At 46.6% G+C, this 20,046-nt stretch overlaps 1 protein-coding gene across 1 annotated transcript; it reads left to right on the top strand.

Annotated features, from left to right (window-relative positions):
- The first annotated feature begins 5,549 nt into the window (after positions 1-5,549).
- Positions 5,550-8,640, top strand: LOC142563566 (uncharacterized). Its single transcript, XM_075674151.1, has 3 exons — positions 5,550-5,814; positions 8,032-8,138; positions 8,474-8,640. Exons 1-3 carry the CDS (start codon positions 5,591-5,593, stop codon positions 8,575-8,577), a joined length of 435 nt encoding a protein of 144 aa, XP_075530266.1. The 5' UTR covers positions 5,550-5,590; the 3' UTR covers positions 8,578-8,640.
- The last annotated feature ends 11,406 nt before the right edge of the window (positions 8,641-20,046 follow it).

Below are 20,046 nucleotides of genomic sequence, written 5' to 3'. Positions count from 1 at the left end.
CAATCTGAGAATTGCACCTCTCCACCATTTTGTGTTAACTGCAAAGGAGACTATCCAGCTTATTCGCGGTCATGCCCTTGCCGGAAAAAAGAAAAAGAAGTAATTGCACTAACTTTTAAAAAAAAAATCTCGTTCTTCGAAGCAAGAAAGCGACTGTCGTACCTTTCGGGACGCAGTTATGCCGATGTGACGAAGGTGGGGGCATCGTCACAGAGGCCTCCGGAGTCCTCCGTGCCCACGCACAGTGGTGCCGCAGTGACTCCTCCCGCCCCCGTGGTGGAAGCAATCAGTACTGCTCCGCCCTCTTCAACGGCCCTGCAGACACCAGCACCGCAGGGCCCTAAGATCACGTGAACTCCAAGGCCCGAGACACGTGTCTCGGCTCCAAACTCTCGGTACTCCAGCGCCTCGGAGAGAGCAATGGAGGTCGAAACGAAAACCCCGGTGTCCTCGACACCGAAGGACAAGCGCTCTCTCGAGTGCGGTAAGAGGGACAAAATCCCAATAACAGCTCAAAATAAGAAAGCCTTATCCTAAAGGTTATCGCTCATTTGTTTTAGCCTTTTTAAATCCATGTCACCCATACCTCACCTCTTAATTTTACCGTAGTGCCATTTCTTATCTTTCCATGTTCAGATGGCTTTTATTATCCACTGGAATTGCAGAGGGCTTTTACACAACTTAGGTGACATTAAAGACATGTTAATAAACTTCTCTCTTGTGGCTCTGTGCTTACAGGAAACAAACCTAGGCGAAAAACACAAAAAAAAATTGAAAGGTTTCACTGTGCGACCATACTCAGGTGAACTGGTGGTGTAGCCATTGTCCGGCCCGGTGGTTTAGCAGCCAGAGAAGTTCCCATTAACACTCACATAGAAGCCGTTGCTGTCACCGTTTTAGCTCACAAAACCAGCACCATTTGTTCGGTATATATTCCACCGCATTCACATTTTACCGTAAAAGACCTAGAGTTCATTTTAAAGCAGCTACCTGAACCATTTTTATTAGCCGGTGATTTTAATTCACATAACACGTTATGGGGCAGTAAAACTACTGAGAACAGGGCTCAAACGCTTCAAGATTTTATCCTAACAAATCACATATGACTTCTAAACACCGGTGCGGCGACTTACTACTGCCAAAGCACAGGAGCTATGAGTTGCTTAGATCTGGCACTGTGCTCTCCATCTGTTTTTGGTGATTTTCAGTGGAATGTTATTGAGGACCCCTATGGTAGTGACCATATACCTGCTATCATTAAAAGAACATCTCCTTTTCATACCATAACATTAATACCACCCCGTTGGAGCTCCATATAGCAGACTGGCCTCCCTTTACTGAAAAAGCCACTCTGGATAACATATCAGATGAGCTAACAATAGACGAAATGTGTGAGAAGATTACCGCCTGCATACTCACTGCAGCAGAACAGACAATCCCACAATCCTCTGACTTCTTAAGTAAAACCTGAACTCCTGGTGGACGAACGAATGTACACAAACAAAAAAACTACAAAACAAAGCGTGGGGTATCTTTCGGCGATACCCAACACATTAAAATCTACTCTCTTTCAAGAAATCAAAAGCGAAAGCCAAGTACACACGCAGACAAGCCGAGAGACAGTCCTGTAAAGATTATGTCTCGTCTATAAATGGCTCAATAATGCCAAACGGATGTGGGATCAGGTTCGTTAGTTTAGAGGCGACTACGCGTCTTACACTATCCCCATACTATCACCTCCTGGCACGCAAACAAATATAGAAGAAGAAGCAGACATCTTAGGGCAACATTTCCGTGATATATCAAGCTCAGAGAACTACTCTGCTGCATTCCTAAAACATAAGCAATTAGCAGAAAAACTAAAGCTTCCGACCCCAGGAAGTTCAGAAAGACCGTATAATGCCGCTTTAACACTTCCAGAAATCAACAGAGCACTTACTACTGGCAAAAAAACAGCAACCGGTCCAGACAGGGTACATTACGCAATGCTAGCTCACCTATCCCCTAAAGCAGTTGAGACCTTCCTTCATTTCTTCAACATAATCTGGGAAACGGGGAAAATGCCCAAAGAGTGGACGAAAACCATCATAATGCCATTCTTGAAAGGTGGAAAACCTCCCGCAACAGCAACCAGTTATAGACCCATAGCACTCACAAGTTGTCTTGCGAAGTCATATGAAGCCGTAATCAACATAAGATTGACATACTTCCTTAAAATAGAGAACCTGCTTGATAACCATCAGGGTGGGTACAAGAAAGGTTGCTCTATAACAGATCATCTAGTTAGACTAGAACACGAGATACGTGTCGCCTTTCTACACAAACAATATTGTCTCGCTGTTTTCTTTGATTGAGAAAAGGCGTACGGCACAACATGGAGGTCTGGTATTTTAAGGGACTTGGCGGATTTAGGAATGCGCTGTAGAATGCTTAAATGTCTTGCTGATTTCATGTCCGATCGAACATTCCAAGTGCGTTTAGGAACGGTGCCGTCCCGCGTATTTATTCAAGAAAACGGTGTACCTCAGGGATGCGTATTAGGGCAAGATTGTTTGTGGTGAAAATGAACTCGCTCAATAATGTAATTCCCCCCTCTGTAATGCATTCACTATATGTGGATGATCTACAAATTGCATATCGTGCATCAAACATGGGAACCTGCGAGCGGCAAATTCAAATTACGTTGAACAAACTCACACAGCGGGCATCTGAAAACGTTTTTCGCTTTTCAACTGAAAAAACTATTAGTGGTCTCTTTTCAGAAAAAAGAGGCCTACAACCAGATCCCATGGTTAAGCTACAAGAAGCCACATTACCGGTAAAACAAGAACACAAGTTTCTGGGTGTTCTATTTGATAAAAAGTTGAAGTTCCTGGCACACATAAATACCCTTAAAATTAAAGCAAACAATACTCTTAACATCCTCAAAGTCCTGTGGCGGAAGCGCTGAGACTCTGACCGTAAATGCCTGCTACGCATCTACCACGCTTCGGTGCGTAGCAAATTAGACTACGGTAGCATTATATATGGCTCAGCCAGACTATCTTACGTCCGAAGACTTGGCCCAATTCATAACCTTGGACTACGACTGGCAAGTGGTGCTTACAACACATCGCCTGTCCAGAGCTTATATGTTCACTGTAATGAACCTCCTTTACAGCAGCGCAGAGTGCTACTAACTTTCTCCTATATATTCAGAATTCTGTCCTCCCCACAATACATATGTTTCAACATAGTCACACAGTGCAACTCAGGCTTACACTATACAAAGAAACCAAACATGATTAAGCCACTAATCCTGCGATATGAGGAATATGCTCGTGATTATGACATTCCTCGCGAAGTCCTCCAGGTTGCCAGAAAGCCACTGCGTTTGGCCCCGTGGTACGATTTTGAACCGTTATGTGACTGGACATTGACACATTTAAAGAAGAAGGACACCCCACAGGAACACATTACACAAGAATTCCGCGCTCTCCAGGAAAAATACCAAAATCACATGGAATTTTACACCGATGGCTCTATCCCCTGCTCTTATTTCACTTTTCAAACGCGAAGCATTGACAATTTCTTTATATTTGTGAATTTATTCGTTTACCACCAATACAAGTGCTTTGCGCCTGTCGAAATGGCAGCGCGAGCGCTGAGATCGCACAAGCAGACTACAGCGAATAGGTTATAACCAGCGCCACTCTGCTCGTACGCTCTGTCCCTAGCGGCAAAAGGGCGAACTAGACTAGGCGTGCCGGAGCAGGGAGATCTGTGCAGGTCTGGAGTTCAGTAGGTCGTGTGCTATGCCATGCTGCGCTCGCCAACCAAACAGCATCGTCCTTGCCCTTGACGCCAGCGCGGCCGCAGGCGCAGGCGCCGCTGCTTCTTGGTGCAGTGCTCGGAAATCCCCTGGCCAGTGTGGACAATCCACCTTTCTCACGGCGCGACGGCGCATGCACCCTGCCCTAGCGGATTAGTCGCGAAACGTTTTGGAAGGGACGCGCGCGCGGCCACGCGGCCAGATATTGAGGAAAGCTAACCCGAAAAAGAAAGCGCGCAGATGCTCACTACAGCGAACACTCGTGCCATGTACCACGTTGAAACTCTACTGGTAGCTCGACGTCGGTGCGGTGCCAAAAACGTGCGTAAGATCAACTCCACTTTTAACAGAAAAGGGCCAGGGCTTCGTAGTTGCTACTTTGCATTGACGGGTGTCAAATTTGTCGACAAACCCCTGCGTTACACTTGGGCGACACTTCAAAAACACGTTGATGAAGCAGTCTTCTTGCAGCGTCGGCCCACTGTTGCTAGTGGTGGCAGCGCGTGCCTGACTTCACGTACACTTTTAAGGCATGGTAACACTGCGTCGATACGAGACTGACAAGACGCTGACGCCGACGATTGGCCGACAATTCAGCAATCTGTCACTGAGACCATTTCATCGTAATAGGCCGACAACGACGCAACCGACGAGTGCGAGGAGTCGTATAGCGCGACGGGCTTTCTTTCTAGGAAACCGCTCCTATAGTTAATTTGTGGTACTAACTACTCCTCACTTCGCACGGCATGTGCACAATAAGCGGCAAGCGGCGGCACAGCGTTGTGCCAGCATCTTGTACTTTGGCGAACGTTCCCGACCGCCGCCGGTCGTATTCCCGTAGATGGTGGGCCTGCGTGTGTTGTCATGCTGACAAATTTCTTAATTCAAGAGAAGCACTGTTTACCTCTGCGTCAAACGGGAAAAGAAGAGACAGTGAATTCGATACAGCAGCATAAACTCGCTCAGTTGCCAACGTTGTCAGCGATGGCATCCGCGTTTTCCCGAGATAACTACACGGCCTATAAGTGGGGGCTTATGCCGAGCAGAGTTGTCTCTAATAATCATTTATAGCACGCCTAAACTGTGAGTATGATGAAGTTAAACAAGTGCGAGAATCAGTATATATATGTGTCTGGATCACAGTTGCAGTTGTTTAAGCGACTCGGCCGCTTATATTGTCCCGTCTCAGGGAGGAACAACGCGGCTCTTATGCGCTGATATATCTATGTATTGTTACGTTTTGAGATTATTTCTCATCAGCGCTGCGTCGTTTCTACAATATCCGAAGCTCACAGCGATCTGAAGCTGTAGATGTAAACAAATTCACCGCTTTGGCAAATCCCACGTGGAAGGCTGCGCTGGAAGGCTTCTTGAACCTGCGAAATCTTTAGTGTATGTGTAAAAGGCATACAAAAAGCGATGTGCAATCGCAGACATCAGCGACAACGAACTCTAAGGCAGCCGCGTCGGCAGACGGAACTCAACGCGCCTTTATCGGCCGCGCTGTTACCACAACAGCGGACTCGGGCCTGTTCACCCACTATTGTCCACGTGCTGCCCCGGAGAAACGCGATCCACGAAACGCACAACCGACGCGCACTCAACATGTGCGCAGGTACAAAAGCAACCGGCGAAATCCCCGGCACCCTTCCAAAACGTTTCCAGCAGCGTGCGTCAGAGGGCAGCACATGAACATGAAAGAGGCGGATTAGCGCTTTTGCTCCAAGACAGGCCGCGTCCTGCGCAGATTCATCGCGGAGCCTTCCCGCCACTTTGACCATGTCTGCTAACCTAGCGAGCACGTATTTGGACCCCGCTTGCTCAAGGCTATGTTTCGACCAAGAATGGGGAGCTCAAAAATTGCTGACGCAGCATCGTTACCCCAGATGTAAGCGACTGGCGTTTTGTTACGCTAGCATATGTCGGAAGCTGCAAACGAGTTTGGCATGTTCGGCAGCACTCGTCTCTACAACGGCGAATGACAGGTGGCTGAACGGAGACCGGTAAGTTTTCCCCTCGCTTATTCTTACTGTTTTCGGCAAATAATTCCGTGAGTGTGAACTTTTGCATGCTTTCTGAGTCTCTGTAGTGTGCAAATATTGAAACGCGTCTCGCGAGCAGCCTTGTTGTTTGTTTATACTATCGTTCCGCGGACAGCCTCTTGTATTATGCAAACTGGGAAAAGCAAGCTTTTTTTTTGAACTATCGGACCGAGGCGCTTGAATGAGTACCGCCATAGGATTTCGGTACCGCAAGGCGGTTGGTTTTTTGTGTGCGGCGCTCGGGCATGCGACTCCCTTGTTGGATTGCGGTCGCACACGTAACCTTGTCTGAGCTGATTCCGCGTTGGCGTTCTGTAATTCTTACACCTCCAGCCTCCTCCTCAGCCGCGGGTGCGCGGGGTTACGCGGCAATGATTTGCCGCGTTGCAGTGGCGTCGACTTGCGATCTCGTTGGCATTCCAAAATGATAGCAGCGCGATCACAGCCAGGCTCAGCGCTCTACACCGCGTGCCCGTTGAGCGCGCTAGCGTTGCAACATATAATGGGACAATACGTGTTTACGCACGTGTATGTTAGGGGCCCTGTTGCATGGATGTAGACAGACTAACGAGGTAGCCACGGCGGCCGCATTTCGATGAGGACGAATAGCGAAAACACCTGTGTGCCTAGATTCAGGTGCACGTTAAGGAACCCCAGGTGGTCGAAATATCCGGAGTCCCCCACTACGGCGTGCCTCATAATCCGAATGTGGTTGTGGCACGAAGCCCATAATTAATCTTTTAAAAATTTAAGCTAACGAGATTCAACACCCGCTTAAGGTCACTCGGAGTGGGGGGGGGGGAAGTGGAGGAGGCTGCGCCTTTTTTTTTTTTTTTTTGCTCTCTGCGGCGGCGCTGGGTGACGTTACACAGTATTCCCGCCTTTTTCTCTCTTCAGCGACGCGTGATGCTGCCGACTTGGTCGCGGCGTTCCATAAAATACACCTCGCTCGATGAGCGCTGAAACTCGCTGTGGAAATTCTGGCGCAGTATTCTGAAACGTTCGCCTTCCGGGATAGTTTCGCCGTCGCGGTAGTGACGTTCAGTAAATCAAGCGACTTATCCGGACGTAAGCGTTCGCTACCAGCAGGCGCTATCGTACGCTTCTGATCGCATGAATGGCCGCGCCGTGCGAGAGCAGCGCGGCTCGGGTGTGTTGTTTTGCAGCTTAGTGGCCGCAATACCGGTTCTGCGCACTGACAACAGCAGGCTGCGGCCGCTTTAGGTAAAATAAATGGAAAAAGGAGATGTAAAATGTTTTAATTTAATGAATAAATGGTGCTACAGCTCACGTGGTTGCGAAGCACAATTTAGGTGTTATTATAAACCGACACTCTTTGTTTCTACGTGTGTGCGTCAGCAGCCATGGGGCACCGGCAGAGGGACGTCGTGTAAACATGGCTCCCTATTTTGAAAGTTGGTAGAGCTAGGCCACTCTAGTAGAGCTGAGCAAAAACGAAAGGAAGCGGCGTAGTGCGTGTGCGAGTTTATTGTGGCCGTTTTCTTTTGAGAATCAGTGCACAATGTTTTAACGCGCCTGCAAGGTAATGGAAATAATGGCAAAGCTGCAGCAGAGCCCTCGAAGAAGACGCGCCGGACGTCGCCGTAGGTCGTCTGCTGTCCTGCTGCCGTGCGAAAATTCGTTAAGTGTGCATTGCAAGCGCTGAGTTGTGAAGAGACGGCACTTTTGCCGATTTTTTTTCTACCCAGTTGCATATTTGACCAGAAGTAGCTTACGACTGTTTATTTGTAGAATATAAGGGTTATAGTTCCAGAAAATTTAATTCCTTGGCCGTCTTGCTCGCAGAATGCCAGTTTGCCTGCGGCTGTACATGAACGAAGTCCACCACGTCACGATGCCTGCGTACCAAATCACCAATCGGCAAGAAGAAATTATAAGTTTCATGGAAAGGAACCCCCAGATTGCTAGTAGGTCGGGGGAATTTGATGGGAATTTCTCGGCCGCGAAAATGAAAGATATGTGGACGGAACTGGCGGCCCTGCTGAATTAAGGGCTGCCAGTCCAGACAGAGCGCGAATGGAGGCTGCGGTGGGCGAACTTTTGTGTATAAATGCAGGCGTGGCACCGGAAAGTTTTCGGGAGGGCAGAGGCGAGTGAAAAGTAGGTTTCAATGAAAACGGTTGACGTTTTTGAGAGACAAGTTTTTTTTTCTTGCAGAGCAACCGGCGGCGGCCGGCTCAGTGGCGCCCGAGTCCGCGTCTTGCAATTCCTTGGAGGTAGCAGCAGCGTGGGTCTGGGGGACCCTCTTGTAAAGCGCATCTCATGTGAGGATACTATTTGCAACTGTACTGTTTTATTTTGTTTACTTGATGGTGATGTGAGTGCCTCAAAGATCTAGGAAATGTATTTTGACGGCAAATAGAAAGTACAGAACAGCTTGAAGTGTGCACGTTATGCCATTATGGTGGGCAAGAGATGCCCTACTTAGTTCCTTCTAGATCCTCGTAAGCATTCGACCAGTGAAGTATTAATGCAGGGTAAAGCAACATGACCTTGTGTTTAATTTGAAATTGTCGTCTGTAGCTGTACGGTTGCCAAGAGGACGCAGGCGTGGTCTCGAGCCAGTCAGTACATTGCACGTGTAATATTCACTTTACAGGTCTTATAAAGTCTAATTCCTTCTATTGGCAATTCGGAGGACAGCGAAACATCAGTCAGCCGGCAGGACCTGGGAAGGAGTACCGAACCGCAGCCGGGCACTAGTGGATGAACATTCATGTCCTGTGCCACGGCACCTGCCCAACAGAGGAGATCGAGGCGAGGGTAAGCCACTGTGCATAACACTTGTGGACAGATATGAGTATAACAAGGCACATGCGTAAGAGCATTCCATCGCATGATGTTCTGCTTTGTTTACATGACCAAAGTGTGCAAAAAGTGCAACACAGTTTATTGGTAAGAGGCATATGTTGTATTCAACCTTAAGATTCGGTGTTGCAACGTATCTACAATTCACCTGTTGTCGAGTGAACAGTGTTCATCGCTGGTACTACTGTATTGGGGTCCAAGGTAGCATGAATATGTGCACCGCCACGATGAAAGGCCAGCAGTGAGGCAGCCGACATGTTACTTACTAGTAGTTAGCACCTGCTAAGTGCCTAGCAGTGCGTACGAGTTGTGTAAAAAATGCAGAAATGTTTTCACTCGGTAATGTAGTGGTTTCACAAGGTTTATCTTGGAGTAAGTGAGAATATGAAAAGGTTTACGCAGCGTACATGTTCAAAGGAAGAGTTGAGAGGAACGTATATTGTTATAGACTTGTTGCAAAAGCTTTGCCGCAAGGAAATCAAAATAGGTGGGTACCGTGGCGTCACAGGAGCTACATAATGCAGTTCCAGCAGATTGACCAAAACGTAGCACACCACGTAATTAGTACAGGATTATTATGCTCGTTACCATTTCGTGCTAGTGCGCATAATAACTGTGTGCCTAGTATGAAGAAACTGTGATTACCTGACCACGTGTCCTATGTGATATCTTTGAGAACTTTTTTGCAAGGATATCTGCACACAGTCTAACAAAGTCGTAGGGTGCAGTTGTGCCAGTGGAGAGGTTACGGTATTATCCACATAGCACATTACAGAAAGTATGCGCAGTCCCATGCTTGCACCTGCAGTTCTTGATGCACAAGGTATGATTTGCAGCTGTATTCATTGGAGGAAAGTCTAAAAGGAAATTGTTGTTAAAATTGAAATGCTATGTGGAAAAATTTGCTTTGCTAATATGTTTAGCTGTTGTGCACTGTTGGTGCTACGCAAGACACAAACCGGTAAGTGGACACAAATTCAAAATGTCCTAAAGGATGAACATGAAAGACGAATTTACATGCTGGCGCCAATCTGTGATACTCTATTAAGTGCAACAATCTAATCTTGTATATTTTATTTTGTTTAGCATGTAACAAATTTCTTACTCTCCATATTCAATCGCTTTCGCCGAGCCATGTGCATCGTCGCTGGTTTTCACGAGACGTTAAGTTCTCGCTTTTCGTACAACCGACGTTCCGCTTCTTAGTTTCTTTTTTTTTTTTTTTTTTTGCTTGAGGTAACGTTTTCTCTCCACACCCGTCTTGGCGGCATATAGCAAGCATAGCGAAGCCCTGCCTGCATGGCGTTTCCCTTAAAGGGAAGCTGAAACACTTTTCGAAAAGCATGAGTTCCCTGCGGCATTCTACAGTTTTGAGTCCACTGAACACGAATATCTCGTTTAAAAATGGCGGAAACAAACGCAAGCGGCTGTTTATTGCAAGAAAACGCGCACCAGCGCCTCAGGGCATTGCGCGTACGCCGCTGTTGCCCGTGATTGGTCGGGACCGCTTTGACGTCATTCACGGGGATCACCGGTCGGCGCCGCCGTTTCAAAGCGTAGCACGCTGTTCTGTTCTGGCTTCACAGCTGAGTTGTAAGCATTATGGTACGTTCTCGCTGTCTCGGAGAACTGGTATTTTCGCCGTACATGTTCGAACCGACAGCCGATACAGAAAACGATGGCGGCAACGGGGGCAACGACGATGTTGAGTGTGCCAACAGCGAGAGCGATGTGTGCACCTTCTAGCGCGTTGGAAATCTGAGCTGGTACATATGTCTTTTCATGTAACTGCACGTTCCAATGAAGGGAGAAAAAACGGGCTAAAGTGTCACTGGGAACTTGCTGGTGGAAGAATGCCGGAGCACTAACATATCATTAGATTGTAAACACGGGTGCAGTTCCGCGATGTCATGCACCTTGCCGCTGCTCGTCTAAAGTTTCGTGGTTTTTTGCGTGTTCATACACGATCGCGAACATAAGTGCCGTGTTTGGCTACTTGAAGCTCTTCAACATTTTCTGCCTGTGTCACATTGGCTCCTTCAAACTCTTCCATTGGTGATGGTAGTGGAACAGGCTCATCAGGGGCTCGGTTCTCAAGGTGCTCTGCTAGAACCTGAAAGAGTGCAAGGCATGGATGTTATGAATTTCAGCATATCATGCATATCAGCAAACATGGCAACAGTTGGTTTACTTACAGTAATTGAAATACTTTTTCAGTAATTTATGTGATGGATTAGTTGTCTAGTGATTTAGTAATGTCAATTATTTGGTCTGTAATTTCATGGCTAAAGTAATGTATTAATTGCGTTAAATATGCACCAGTAAGCTGTGTACGGCGCCAGAACGTTGGTAGTGTCGTGAGGTGTCGTGGAGGCACATGGGGGGGGGGCATGAAATGTTGGCAAGTGTGTGCTACCTTGAAGAACGGTTGGCTTTCCTTTATACTTTGTTTTTGCTTGTGTGCATGAAAAATTTTTGGAAGAAATCGTAAAGTAATACCATTACTTTTTTGAAAGTGGTAATTGCCCTATTGCAAAAACCAGCGCCACTGGGACCCAGTGCGCCGGATTATGGGCCCAGTACAGCGCGCTGGACGCTGGGGCGCTGGGAAGGCGCTGGGAAGTCGCGGCGTACTGGGAGGCACTCGCTACTCGTGCGAAAAACAGCTCTAGCGCGTTAAATATACGGTGCCTGGACACCGCATATATTTTTTTGAATACAGAAAGCAAGAAAGAGCGCTTTAGTGCAATAAAAAAAAGAAAAAAAAAGCGTAAAAAATAACACTGTTCCGACAAGGATTCGAACGTCCGACCTACAGATCCCAAGCCCGTCATTTTACCACTTTACAGAAATTGCCTTAATAGTCACAGGTGGTCGCACAAACCCGTCGTCCTTAAGAAACACAAAAGTGCCTTCACCGCTTTATGGGCCGATGGGCGATGGGGGCGGTGTTCCAGCAGCACCTGCACAGAAAGCGGCCGATTGTCCAGTTTTTGGAAAGCTTTGGCAAGTTCTTGTCGCTCTAGAGCATATCTTGGACAGTGGCACAGCAGGTGGTCGATGTTTTCTTCGGTGCCACAGACCTCGCATGCTGCACTGTCAGTCACCCCAATTAATGTAGAGTATGCCTTTGTGAAGGCCACTCCTAACCAAAGGCGACAGAGAAGCGTAGCTTCACGTCGAGGAAGTCCGGGTGGAGGTCGGAGCTGCAGGGAGTGGTTTAGTCGATGTAGTCGTGTAAGTCGTAAGTTTTGCGAGTTCCAGTCGGTCACTGTGAGGCTACGTGCCAGGTGTCGAAGCTGCCTTGCAGCGTCAATCCTCGAAAGCGGAATCGGAATGCTGTGCTCTTCTTGATGAGCTGTGCGAGCAGCGTTATCGGCGGACTCATTGCCACTGATTCCACAGTGGCCAGGTACCCACTGAAAAACGACTTCGTGGCCTTTTTGTTGGACATCGTGGTGAAGTTTCACGACTTCGTATGTCAATTGGTCATGACATCCGTGTCGGAGAACTGACTGCGTGCACTTTAATGCCGGTTTTGAATCACAGAACACAGCCCATTTTCTGGGTCTTTCCGAATCAATGAATTCCAGTGCTCGACGCAGGGCCGTTAGTTCTGCCGCCGTTGAGCCGGTGAAGCCCTGCCTGCGTGGCGTTTCCCTCAATCCGTCTCTTTTGCTCCTTGACCGTGGGCGAATGCCTTTCATAGCATGTATTACCGTATGATATCGCAAAATGTGTATTGCATATTTGTAGGTGCTAATTGTTTCGCGCATCAATTTGAGGTCATTTGCTCAATTTCAATCGCTTTCGCCGAGCTACATGCTGTTCCGCATCGTCGCTGATTTTCGCGAGACGTTACGCTTTGCGCTTTTCGTACAACCGGCGTACCGCTTCCTTGTTTTTTTCTTTTTGGCTTGAGGTAACGTTTTCGCTCCACACCCGTCTTGCCGGCATATAGCAAGCATAGCGAAGCCCTGCCTGCGTGGCGTTTCCCTCAATCCGTCTCTTTTGCTCCTTGACCGTGGGCGAATGCCTTTCATAGCATGTATTACCGTATGATATCGCAAAATGTGTATCGCATATTTGTAGGTGCTAATTGTTTCGCGCATCAATTTGAGGTCATTTGCTCATTTTCAATCGCTTTCGCCGAGCTACATGCTGTTCCGCATCGTCGCTGATTTTCGCGAGACGTTACGCTTTGCGCTTTTCGTACAACCGGCGTACCGCTTCCTTGTTTTTTTCTTTTTGGCTTGAGGTAACGTTTTCGCTCCACACCCGTCTTGCCGGCATATAGCAAGCATAGCGAAGCCCTGCCTGCGTGGCGTTTCCCTCAATCCGTCTCTTTTGCTCCTTGACCGTGGGCGAATGCCTTTCATAGCATGTATTACCGTATGATATCGCAAAATGTGTATCGCATATTTGTAGGTGCTAATTGTTTCGCGCATCAATTTGAGGTCATTTGCTCATTTTCAATCGCTTTCGCCGAGCTACATGCTGTTCCGCATCGTCGCTGATTTTCGCGAGACGTTACGCTTTGCGCTTTTCGTACAACCGGCGCACCGCTTCTGTGTGTGTTTTCTTTTTTTTTTTTTGCTTGAGGTTACGTTTTCGCTCCACACCCGTCTTGGCGGCATATAGCAAGCATAGCGAAGCCTCGCCATCGTGGCGTTTCACTTTTTCCGGCATTTGTGTAGTCTGCATATGTATTGATGTATGATGCCACACGGGCCCCTACAACGTATAAGATATTCCAATCTATTCCAAATCAGCCATTCCCCTCTGTTATCGGCCTCAAGGTTTTAAGCCAACGCTTTCAGGCGATGTCCAGTTAGCCGATCTGTGAAACGACGTTGGAAAACTTTCAAAACCGACAGGTCAAAGTAAAGTTTCTGCACTAATGTTAAATTATGTCGAGCAAATCCGGAAGTTTCCTACAACAACCAGCGACTGCTCTGTTCTGTTGAAAATTGCTGCCTACGTACGTGTTGGCGTTGGCGGCAGCGGCTTGGCAGCCCGGGCGCGTGACCAGGAAACCACAGGACGTGTTTGACATGCCGGACGATCTGTTTCGGCGGTTCCTTTGTCTAAAGAATGAAATTTTGCCGCGGCTGTGCGACCAAGTGTCGGAGGAACTCGGAAGCGAGCGAGAAACATCGCTGTCGATGCAGCAACAAGTGTTGTGGACGTTGAGGTTCATAGACACGGGAAGCGAGGATGCGATTGGCGTGACCCAGCCTGCGGACAGAAAGTGCGTGCCATGCATGGCGGAGGCAATCGTACACGTGGTACCCACAAAAAGTGCGTACACTTCCCGAGGACGTTGTAGGAAAAGGCGAGGAGGAAAGATTTCCTTCGACTCGGCGCCGTTCGCAGCCTTATCGCCATCATCGCACCGAAGGGCGAGCACAAGGCGGCGTTCGTGTGTCTCAAGGAGTACTATACTCTGAATACCATGTTCGTAAGTGTCCGCCTACATTTTTGTCCAATTTACCCGCCATAGTAACGCGTGGCTAGTACCGTGCACGCTTTCGTCAGATCTGAGGCGCATGCCTGAAGATTCTCGTCGAGAACGCTCTGCGACCGCGGTCAGAACACGAAGCCAACGTGTGGAGCACTACGTGGTTTCGTCATCGGTTCCAGGAGGGACACCTTTCCAACGCGCGCGAGCAGAGGGAAAGTTTGGTAGAATTGCAATTTTGGCGGCGTACAGTAAGATGTGCTCGTGCCGTTAGATAATATTGAAAGCCGAAACACTTATTCTACATTACCTTGTTAACTATGCGGGCGACATACGCCCTTTAAGGGATGTTAACATTTCTGAATCAGTATCGGCGCAAAGCGAAGTGACAGCCCGCATGTGCTGTACGTCAACCTCCTTTTCATTGGTGTGCAGTTTGAAGTAGTTTCTTCTGACAGCTACTAGGCTGCGGATTAACGTTCTCGCGCAGTACCTCAGCAGTTCACGTATTGTGGGAGTGAGGACTGCCACGTAAATCCTGACCATATGAGGTCGCAGTTGTAAAGCAAAATACATGCGGTAATTTTTAACGTAACCTTGACATAGGATAGCGGTGGCCAAGCGTGAATTATGAAGTTATTAAAGTTATAAATGTTCCAAACAAGTAGCAAGTATGAAAAAAGACGTGTCAGCACAAATGTTGAATTAAGGACGCTTCCCACACTGAGTGTCTCGTCTTGCAGAGACTAATGTTTTGCTTATACGCATGACCACAATAATTATGTTGTTGCGAAGAGGTAGACGTCAGCTCTTTTGCCGAATAGAAGTTACATGATTTTTTGCTTTTCTTATTTGGCAAATGGGTTGAACGAGACTTTAAGCACTTTATAAAGTACTGTGAGCTGTCTCGCAGCAATAACAATATCTCTGACGAACTTATATGCAAGAGTTTAATTCTATATAAAAATGATAGTGCGTTGTTTTGGATGAGCGGTCGAAAAATAACTATCAGTATCTCAATTGCAGCTGTTGTACAAGTGAAAGACGTCTGCCTGCGGCCTCGCGTTCAGCTTCTCAGCCATGGATGCCCGCTTGCAGTACCAGTGGCATGGCAATCTGTTGGGTTGTGCTGGTTGTTTTAATTATCGTGCCTATCAATTTTTGTCCTTCTATTGCTTCTTGAGCAGTCCTTCACTTCTGAAGCTTATTTTTTTATCGTGCCAGGGTTAAGTGTCTTACGTTAGTGTTAGCACAACGCAATGATTGTACTTTTCGAGAATAACGATAAGCTGTTGACCGTGACTCAGTAGTACGTGCCATAATTTCTTTATCTACGTTTTCTTCTACTGATTAGACTTGCGTGACTAGTTGCCTTAAGTGACATACTCTGTCGCCTTCTTACCCTAGGAAACGGTAACTGGTGCCTTGTTGCAGGCCTTTGAACTTGCAACATCTGCACCGTAGACAGTTGGGCATGTTCAGATAAATTCAGCTGGGCATGTCTGGCGACCACTTTTAATTCTGATAAAATTTGCTGCATGATCCTGACGACCATGAAATCAATCTTAGTTTTGCGACAAAATTCTTTTTCCTTGCAAAAACTTATCACCATCAGCCTATTTGATGTCCACTACAGGATGGAGGCCTCTCCCCGCAATCTCCAATTACCCCTGTCCTGCGCCAGCTGATTCCAACTAGCACCCGTAAATTTCCTAATTGCGTCGCGCCACCTAGTCTTCTGACGTCTTCTACTGCGCTTCGCTTCTCTTGGTACCCATTCTGTCACCTTAATGCTCCAACGGTTAACGATTCTACGATTACATGACCTGCCGAGCGCTTTTTTTCTCATGTCAATCAGAATGTCGTCTATATCTGTTTGCTCTCTGATCCAAACTGCTCTCTTTCTGTCAGTTATGGCTAGCATTCTTCGTTCCATCGCTCCTTGCGCAGTTCTTGTTCTCAAGCCTCATTGTCAGTCTCCAAGTTTCTGCCGTATATGTCATCACCGGGAAAATGCACTGATTGTATACTTTCCTTTTCAATGATAACGGTAAATTTCCAGTCAGCTCACGATGTCTGCCGTTTGCGAAACAACCCATTTTTATTCTGTAAATTTCTTCTAATAGTCAGGGTTCCCTGTGATTGGTTGGCCTAGGTAAACGTACTCCTTCAGACTCTAGAGGCTTACTGGCGATCCTGAATTCTTGTTCCCTTGCCCGGTTTTTCATAATTATCTTTGTCTTCTGCATATTAATCTTCAGACCCGCTCTAAAGCTTGTTTCACATCATGCGATTTTCGTCGCACCGGAAGTGCGATTTCCGTCGTTTGCGAGAAAAATCGCAGTCGCAGTGCCGACCCTCCGATTGTCGGCTGCGACCAACCGGTTGGTCGCACAGTCGCAGCGATCGCTGTGGTTTTCCGTCGAAATTGCGCGGAGAGCTGTCGTGTAGCTATTTCGCCGGTTTGTTTGGGAAATGGCGTCTGGCACAAGTGCAATGCGCGGAGACGTGGACTGTTGAATTCGGTACGTACGCGAAGGGAGAATAAATAACTTGCACCGCAGATTCCATTCTGCCATTTCTATGCGTTTGTTGACACGCTACGCAGCAAATGAAGAGCATTTTCACGTTTGGTTCGTAGGCTCTTGCGAGTTGTCAGTACTAAGTGGTGTTAGATCCCCACCGGAGGACAAGGTCGTCACAATTTCCTCTTGAGTAGCATGCAAAAATCGCGCCAGCTATAACTATTTCAGCCTGGGCAAGGGCGAATGAAAGGACAGCAAAGTACCCCAAGTTTCAACGTTGTGCTGAACGCGGTAGCGTTCAGTTACATTTTCTTGTCGGTTTTTAATTTTGAATTTCCCGATGCATCTTGAAAGGTTATCTTACCTTACTTAGTTATTAAATTTGACACGGCAAACGTGCAGGCTAGCGTAATGAAGTTTCTACAATAGCATTAACTCCCTGGCTTGAATAAATAGCGTCGTCAATTTGTTTTCGCATACTTCATGCACGCTAAGTTGCATCACGTCTCTTGAGATGTTGATTTTCCTGCACAGAAACTAGTAAACCTTTAATATGTTGCGCTTTGTATCCTTATTGTAGCTGTATTGCCATTTGCTTGGAACTGTACGTAAGCCTTGTCTTGCTATAGGGGCACAGTGACAACACACCTTCCAGCACCGTCATCTAAAACTCGTGCAGCGATGCGAAAAGCAACGAAACGCTAGAAGACGACACGTTATAGAAAAGTAAATAAAAAAAACAGTGAAGTCAGCCAGTTTCATCCCTTCCTGGCAGTCTTTGAATATTTAAAATATAAACGTTCCTGCACGTCCACACCTAATACGGTGTGCAGAAACATACGTGCCATACACGTTTCTAATAACAGTTCCTAATGAGCTTGTGATCACGACTTTTACAACAATATCCTCTGTCACTACCACATTTATAAGTACTGAAGTACCATGCTACTTACAAGAACATATCACCCTGGAATTTTAAGACATTTCTACATTTCAACTTTACAGAATATGCAGTTTATTCAACAAAGCGCCGCAAAAAGCTTTTTTGCAGTCACACACATTTATTGGAGCACTTTTTACCCACATATAGGCAAGGAAAAACACAAAATCTCATACTTGTTCAATTTATTCACCTGCCAATGTGGTTATGGCATTCTGCTACTAACCCAACGGGGTTGAATTGCCAGCTGTGGCAGTAGCCTTTGAATGGCAGTCACAGGTAAAAAAGCTCTTGCACTTACACTTAGTTCATCATCATTTACTGAGCCTTTAATATTTCAGAAGCTACTGCATAAAGGGAGTATGCTTATGAAAAGTCTAACAATTAATACTAACACCACTCGACAGCAAAGCATTTTTCCCGAAGCTTTGAATGTGTAAACATTCTTTGCATCAGTATGTATGCAAAAGTGCTGCACAAATAAGCTTGATCAGGCATAGTAAGTACTCTTATCACGTAGCTGGTTCTACTGATGTATACATGTCAAAAGACATGAATGCTCATAACTCATGCATAAAGCAGAAAGAAAACTGTTTTGAAGACTTGTCCCTTCTGGCAGATATAAGTGGGGGATAACCAGCAGAAACTTTATTAGAAAGCATTGTATAATACTGCTTATGAAAGAATAGTGAAGAAGCTTTTAGTACACTACCTCATGCTACTACCTTAGGAGGAATGATGAGCAAGAAAATTGTGGTAGAGCACTTATGTGCTATTATTGAAAGACAGAAAATTTCAGGTTGAGAATTCGTGGAAAATTTGGCCCATCCGCACCAACAAAACAGGCCTACCACATAAGTACTACAGTCTATGGGAAAGCTATCTTATACAGAAATCAAGGACGATGCATGAAGCTCTTGTCAACGTTGCAGACTTTCTTAGCCAGCCTGGCCTCTCGCTTTCTGACAGGTCGGCCTGCATCGACGTCGGATATAAGACTGGAACCAAGAACTACCCCAGATTGCATGTTGTGCTTCACATAGCTGGACAAATATACCCGCAAGTAAGCGCCTCCAAATCGTCGGCTAGTGAAAGATAGATGGCAGAGCCAGCATGTGGGTCAAACAATTATGCCATGCCTGGACATAATGCACACGGTGAAAAGAATCATCTCAACATCATCGGGGGTGAATGAGCTGATACTATAGAAAAGCGCAGATGCTGTACTTGTGTCCAGGGTGTTCTGTGGTATGAATTAGCAGCAGTACACAAAAAAGACAACTCATCAAACACAGGCATACGGGTGCTGACTGGTCTTTTCAACTTTACCAAGCTTGGAGACCTCTTTGAGAAAGTGCAAACAAACAAGAATCTAGACAGAGTAGAGGCTCACCCTGCGGCAAAAATTCTTTGCCTAAAGAGCGTGGAACCTGGTCGCAAGATAGATACTATGCCAGCTAGCATATGAGCTGCAAAGACGACTACTCCTGCTTTCAGAAACACGCCCTCAAGAGCACCTGAACGGGAAACACAAGGCCATACTGTGCAATATGGGGATAAACAATTAGGCCAGGAGACTGTATTCAACTTGCAAGCACTCGGACGAGATTGCCATTCATAAAGACACAAACATGCATCAGGCACGTAGTACACTGATGGGGCAATAACGGTATAGCAGTAGCATGACACTACATAAAATTAATTACCATACAAGTGGGGACCATTCCAAGACATCCTACAGCCAGAGAAACCGAACTCAATGCAAAGGAGCACTTCCAGTGCAAATATGCAGGCTAACATCCTGCACGCCTGCATGGATTCACCAGAAGCTATGAGGGCCTGTGCATCACACCAGATTGTCAGGGAAATCGGGAGACTGACACGCTACTTGCAGGCACGTGGCCAACAAATTAAATTACAGGTTCCAGGGTACATTGCCATGCAGATTTTCCAGGTCGCAAGTGGCCCGACATAACTGAAAACTGCACGAATTGGTGTGTTTATTATTAACTACAGCACAACAGACTACGGACATGAAGGAAGACTTTTGTATTCACTCTGTTTGTATTTCTGTTAAGCTGTATAGCTAATGAATTCATTGGGCTGCACAGAACACTGGCCCCGCACAAGGCCCCAATTTCACGTCCAAATCTATGCACACACACACACACACGCACACACACACACACATATATTGCAAGAGCATATAGCATGACGAAGTATCCGCAGGATGACACCACACTTCGCCACTAAGAGTTATTGTGAAAATGGGGCAATTCATAGTTTACCAGAAAATAAATGCATCAAAGAGGCCAGATAAAGTTTGCTGCTTGATGTAACTAAACATACATAAAAAAATATTGCAGAAAGAAAATGCAGATGACAAATCCAAGTGAAGAGGAAGAAAACCATTCTAATCACCAATCACGCATGCCAGC

The sequence above is a fragment of the Dermacentor variabilis genome, chromosome 11 (genome assembly GCF_050947875.1).
Source record: "Dermacentor variabilis isolate Ectoservices chromosome 11, ASM5094787v1, whole genome shotgun sequence".
Classification (NCBI taxonomy): Eukaryota; Metazoa; Arthropoda; class Arachnida; order Ixodida; family Ixodidae; genus Dermacentor; species Dermacentor variabilis.
The sequence above is the reverse complement of the archived record's forward strand: the minus strand, read 5'-3'. Positions and strand labels throughout refer to the sequence as shown.

What these genes read in the sequence shown, in the direction of transcription:
- LOC142563566 (XM_075674151.1), top strand. Translation starts at nt 5,591, where the DNA reads ATGTCTGCTAACCTAGCGAGCACGTATTTGGACCCCGCTTGCTCAAGG. An exon ending in AGGTGGCTGAACGGAGACCG is followed by an intron (nt 5,815 to 8,031) that starts GTAAGTTTTCCC and finishes TTTTTCTTGCAG; the next exon opens with AGCAACCGGCGGCGGCCGGC. An exon ending in TCTTGTAAAGCGCATCTCAT is followed by an intron (nt 8,139 to 8,473) that starts GTGAGGATACTA and finishes TTCACTTTACAG; the next exon opens with GTCTTATAAAGTCTAATTCC.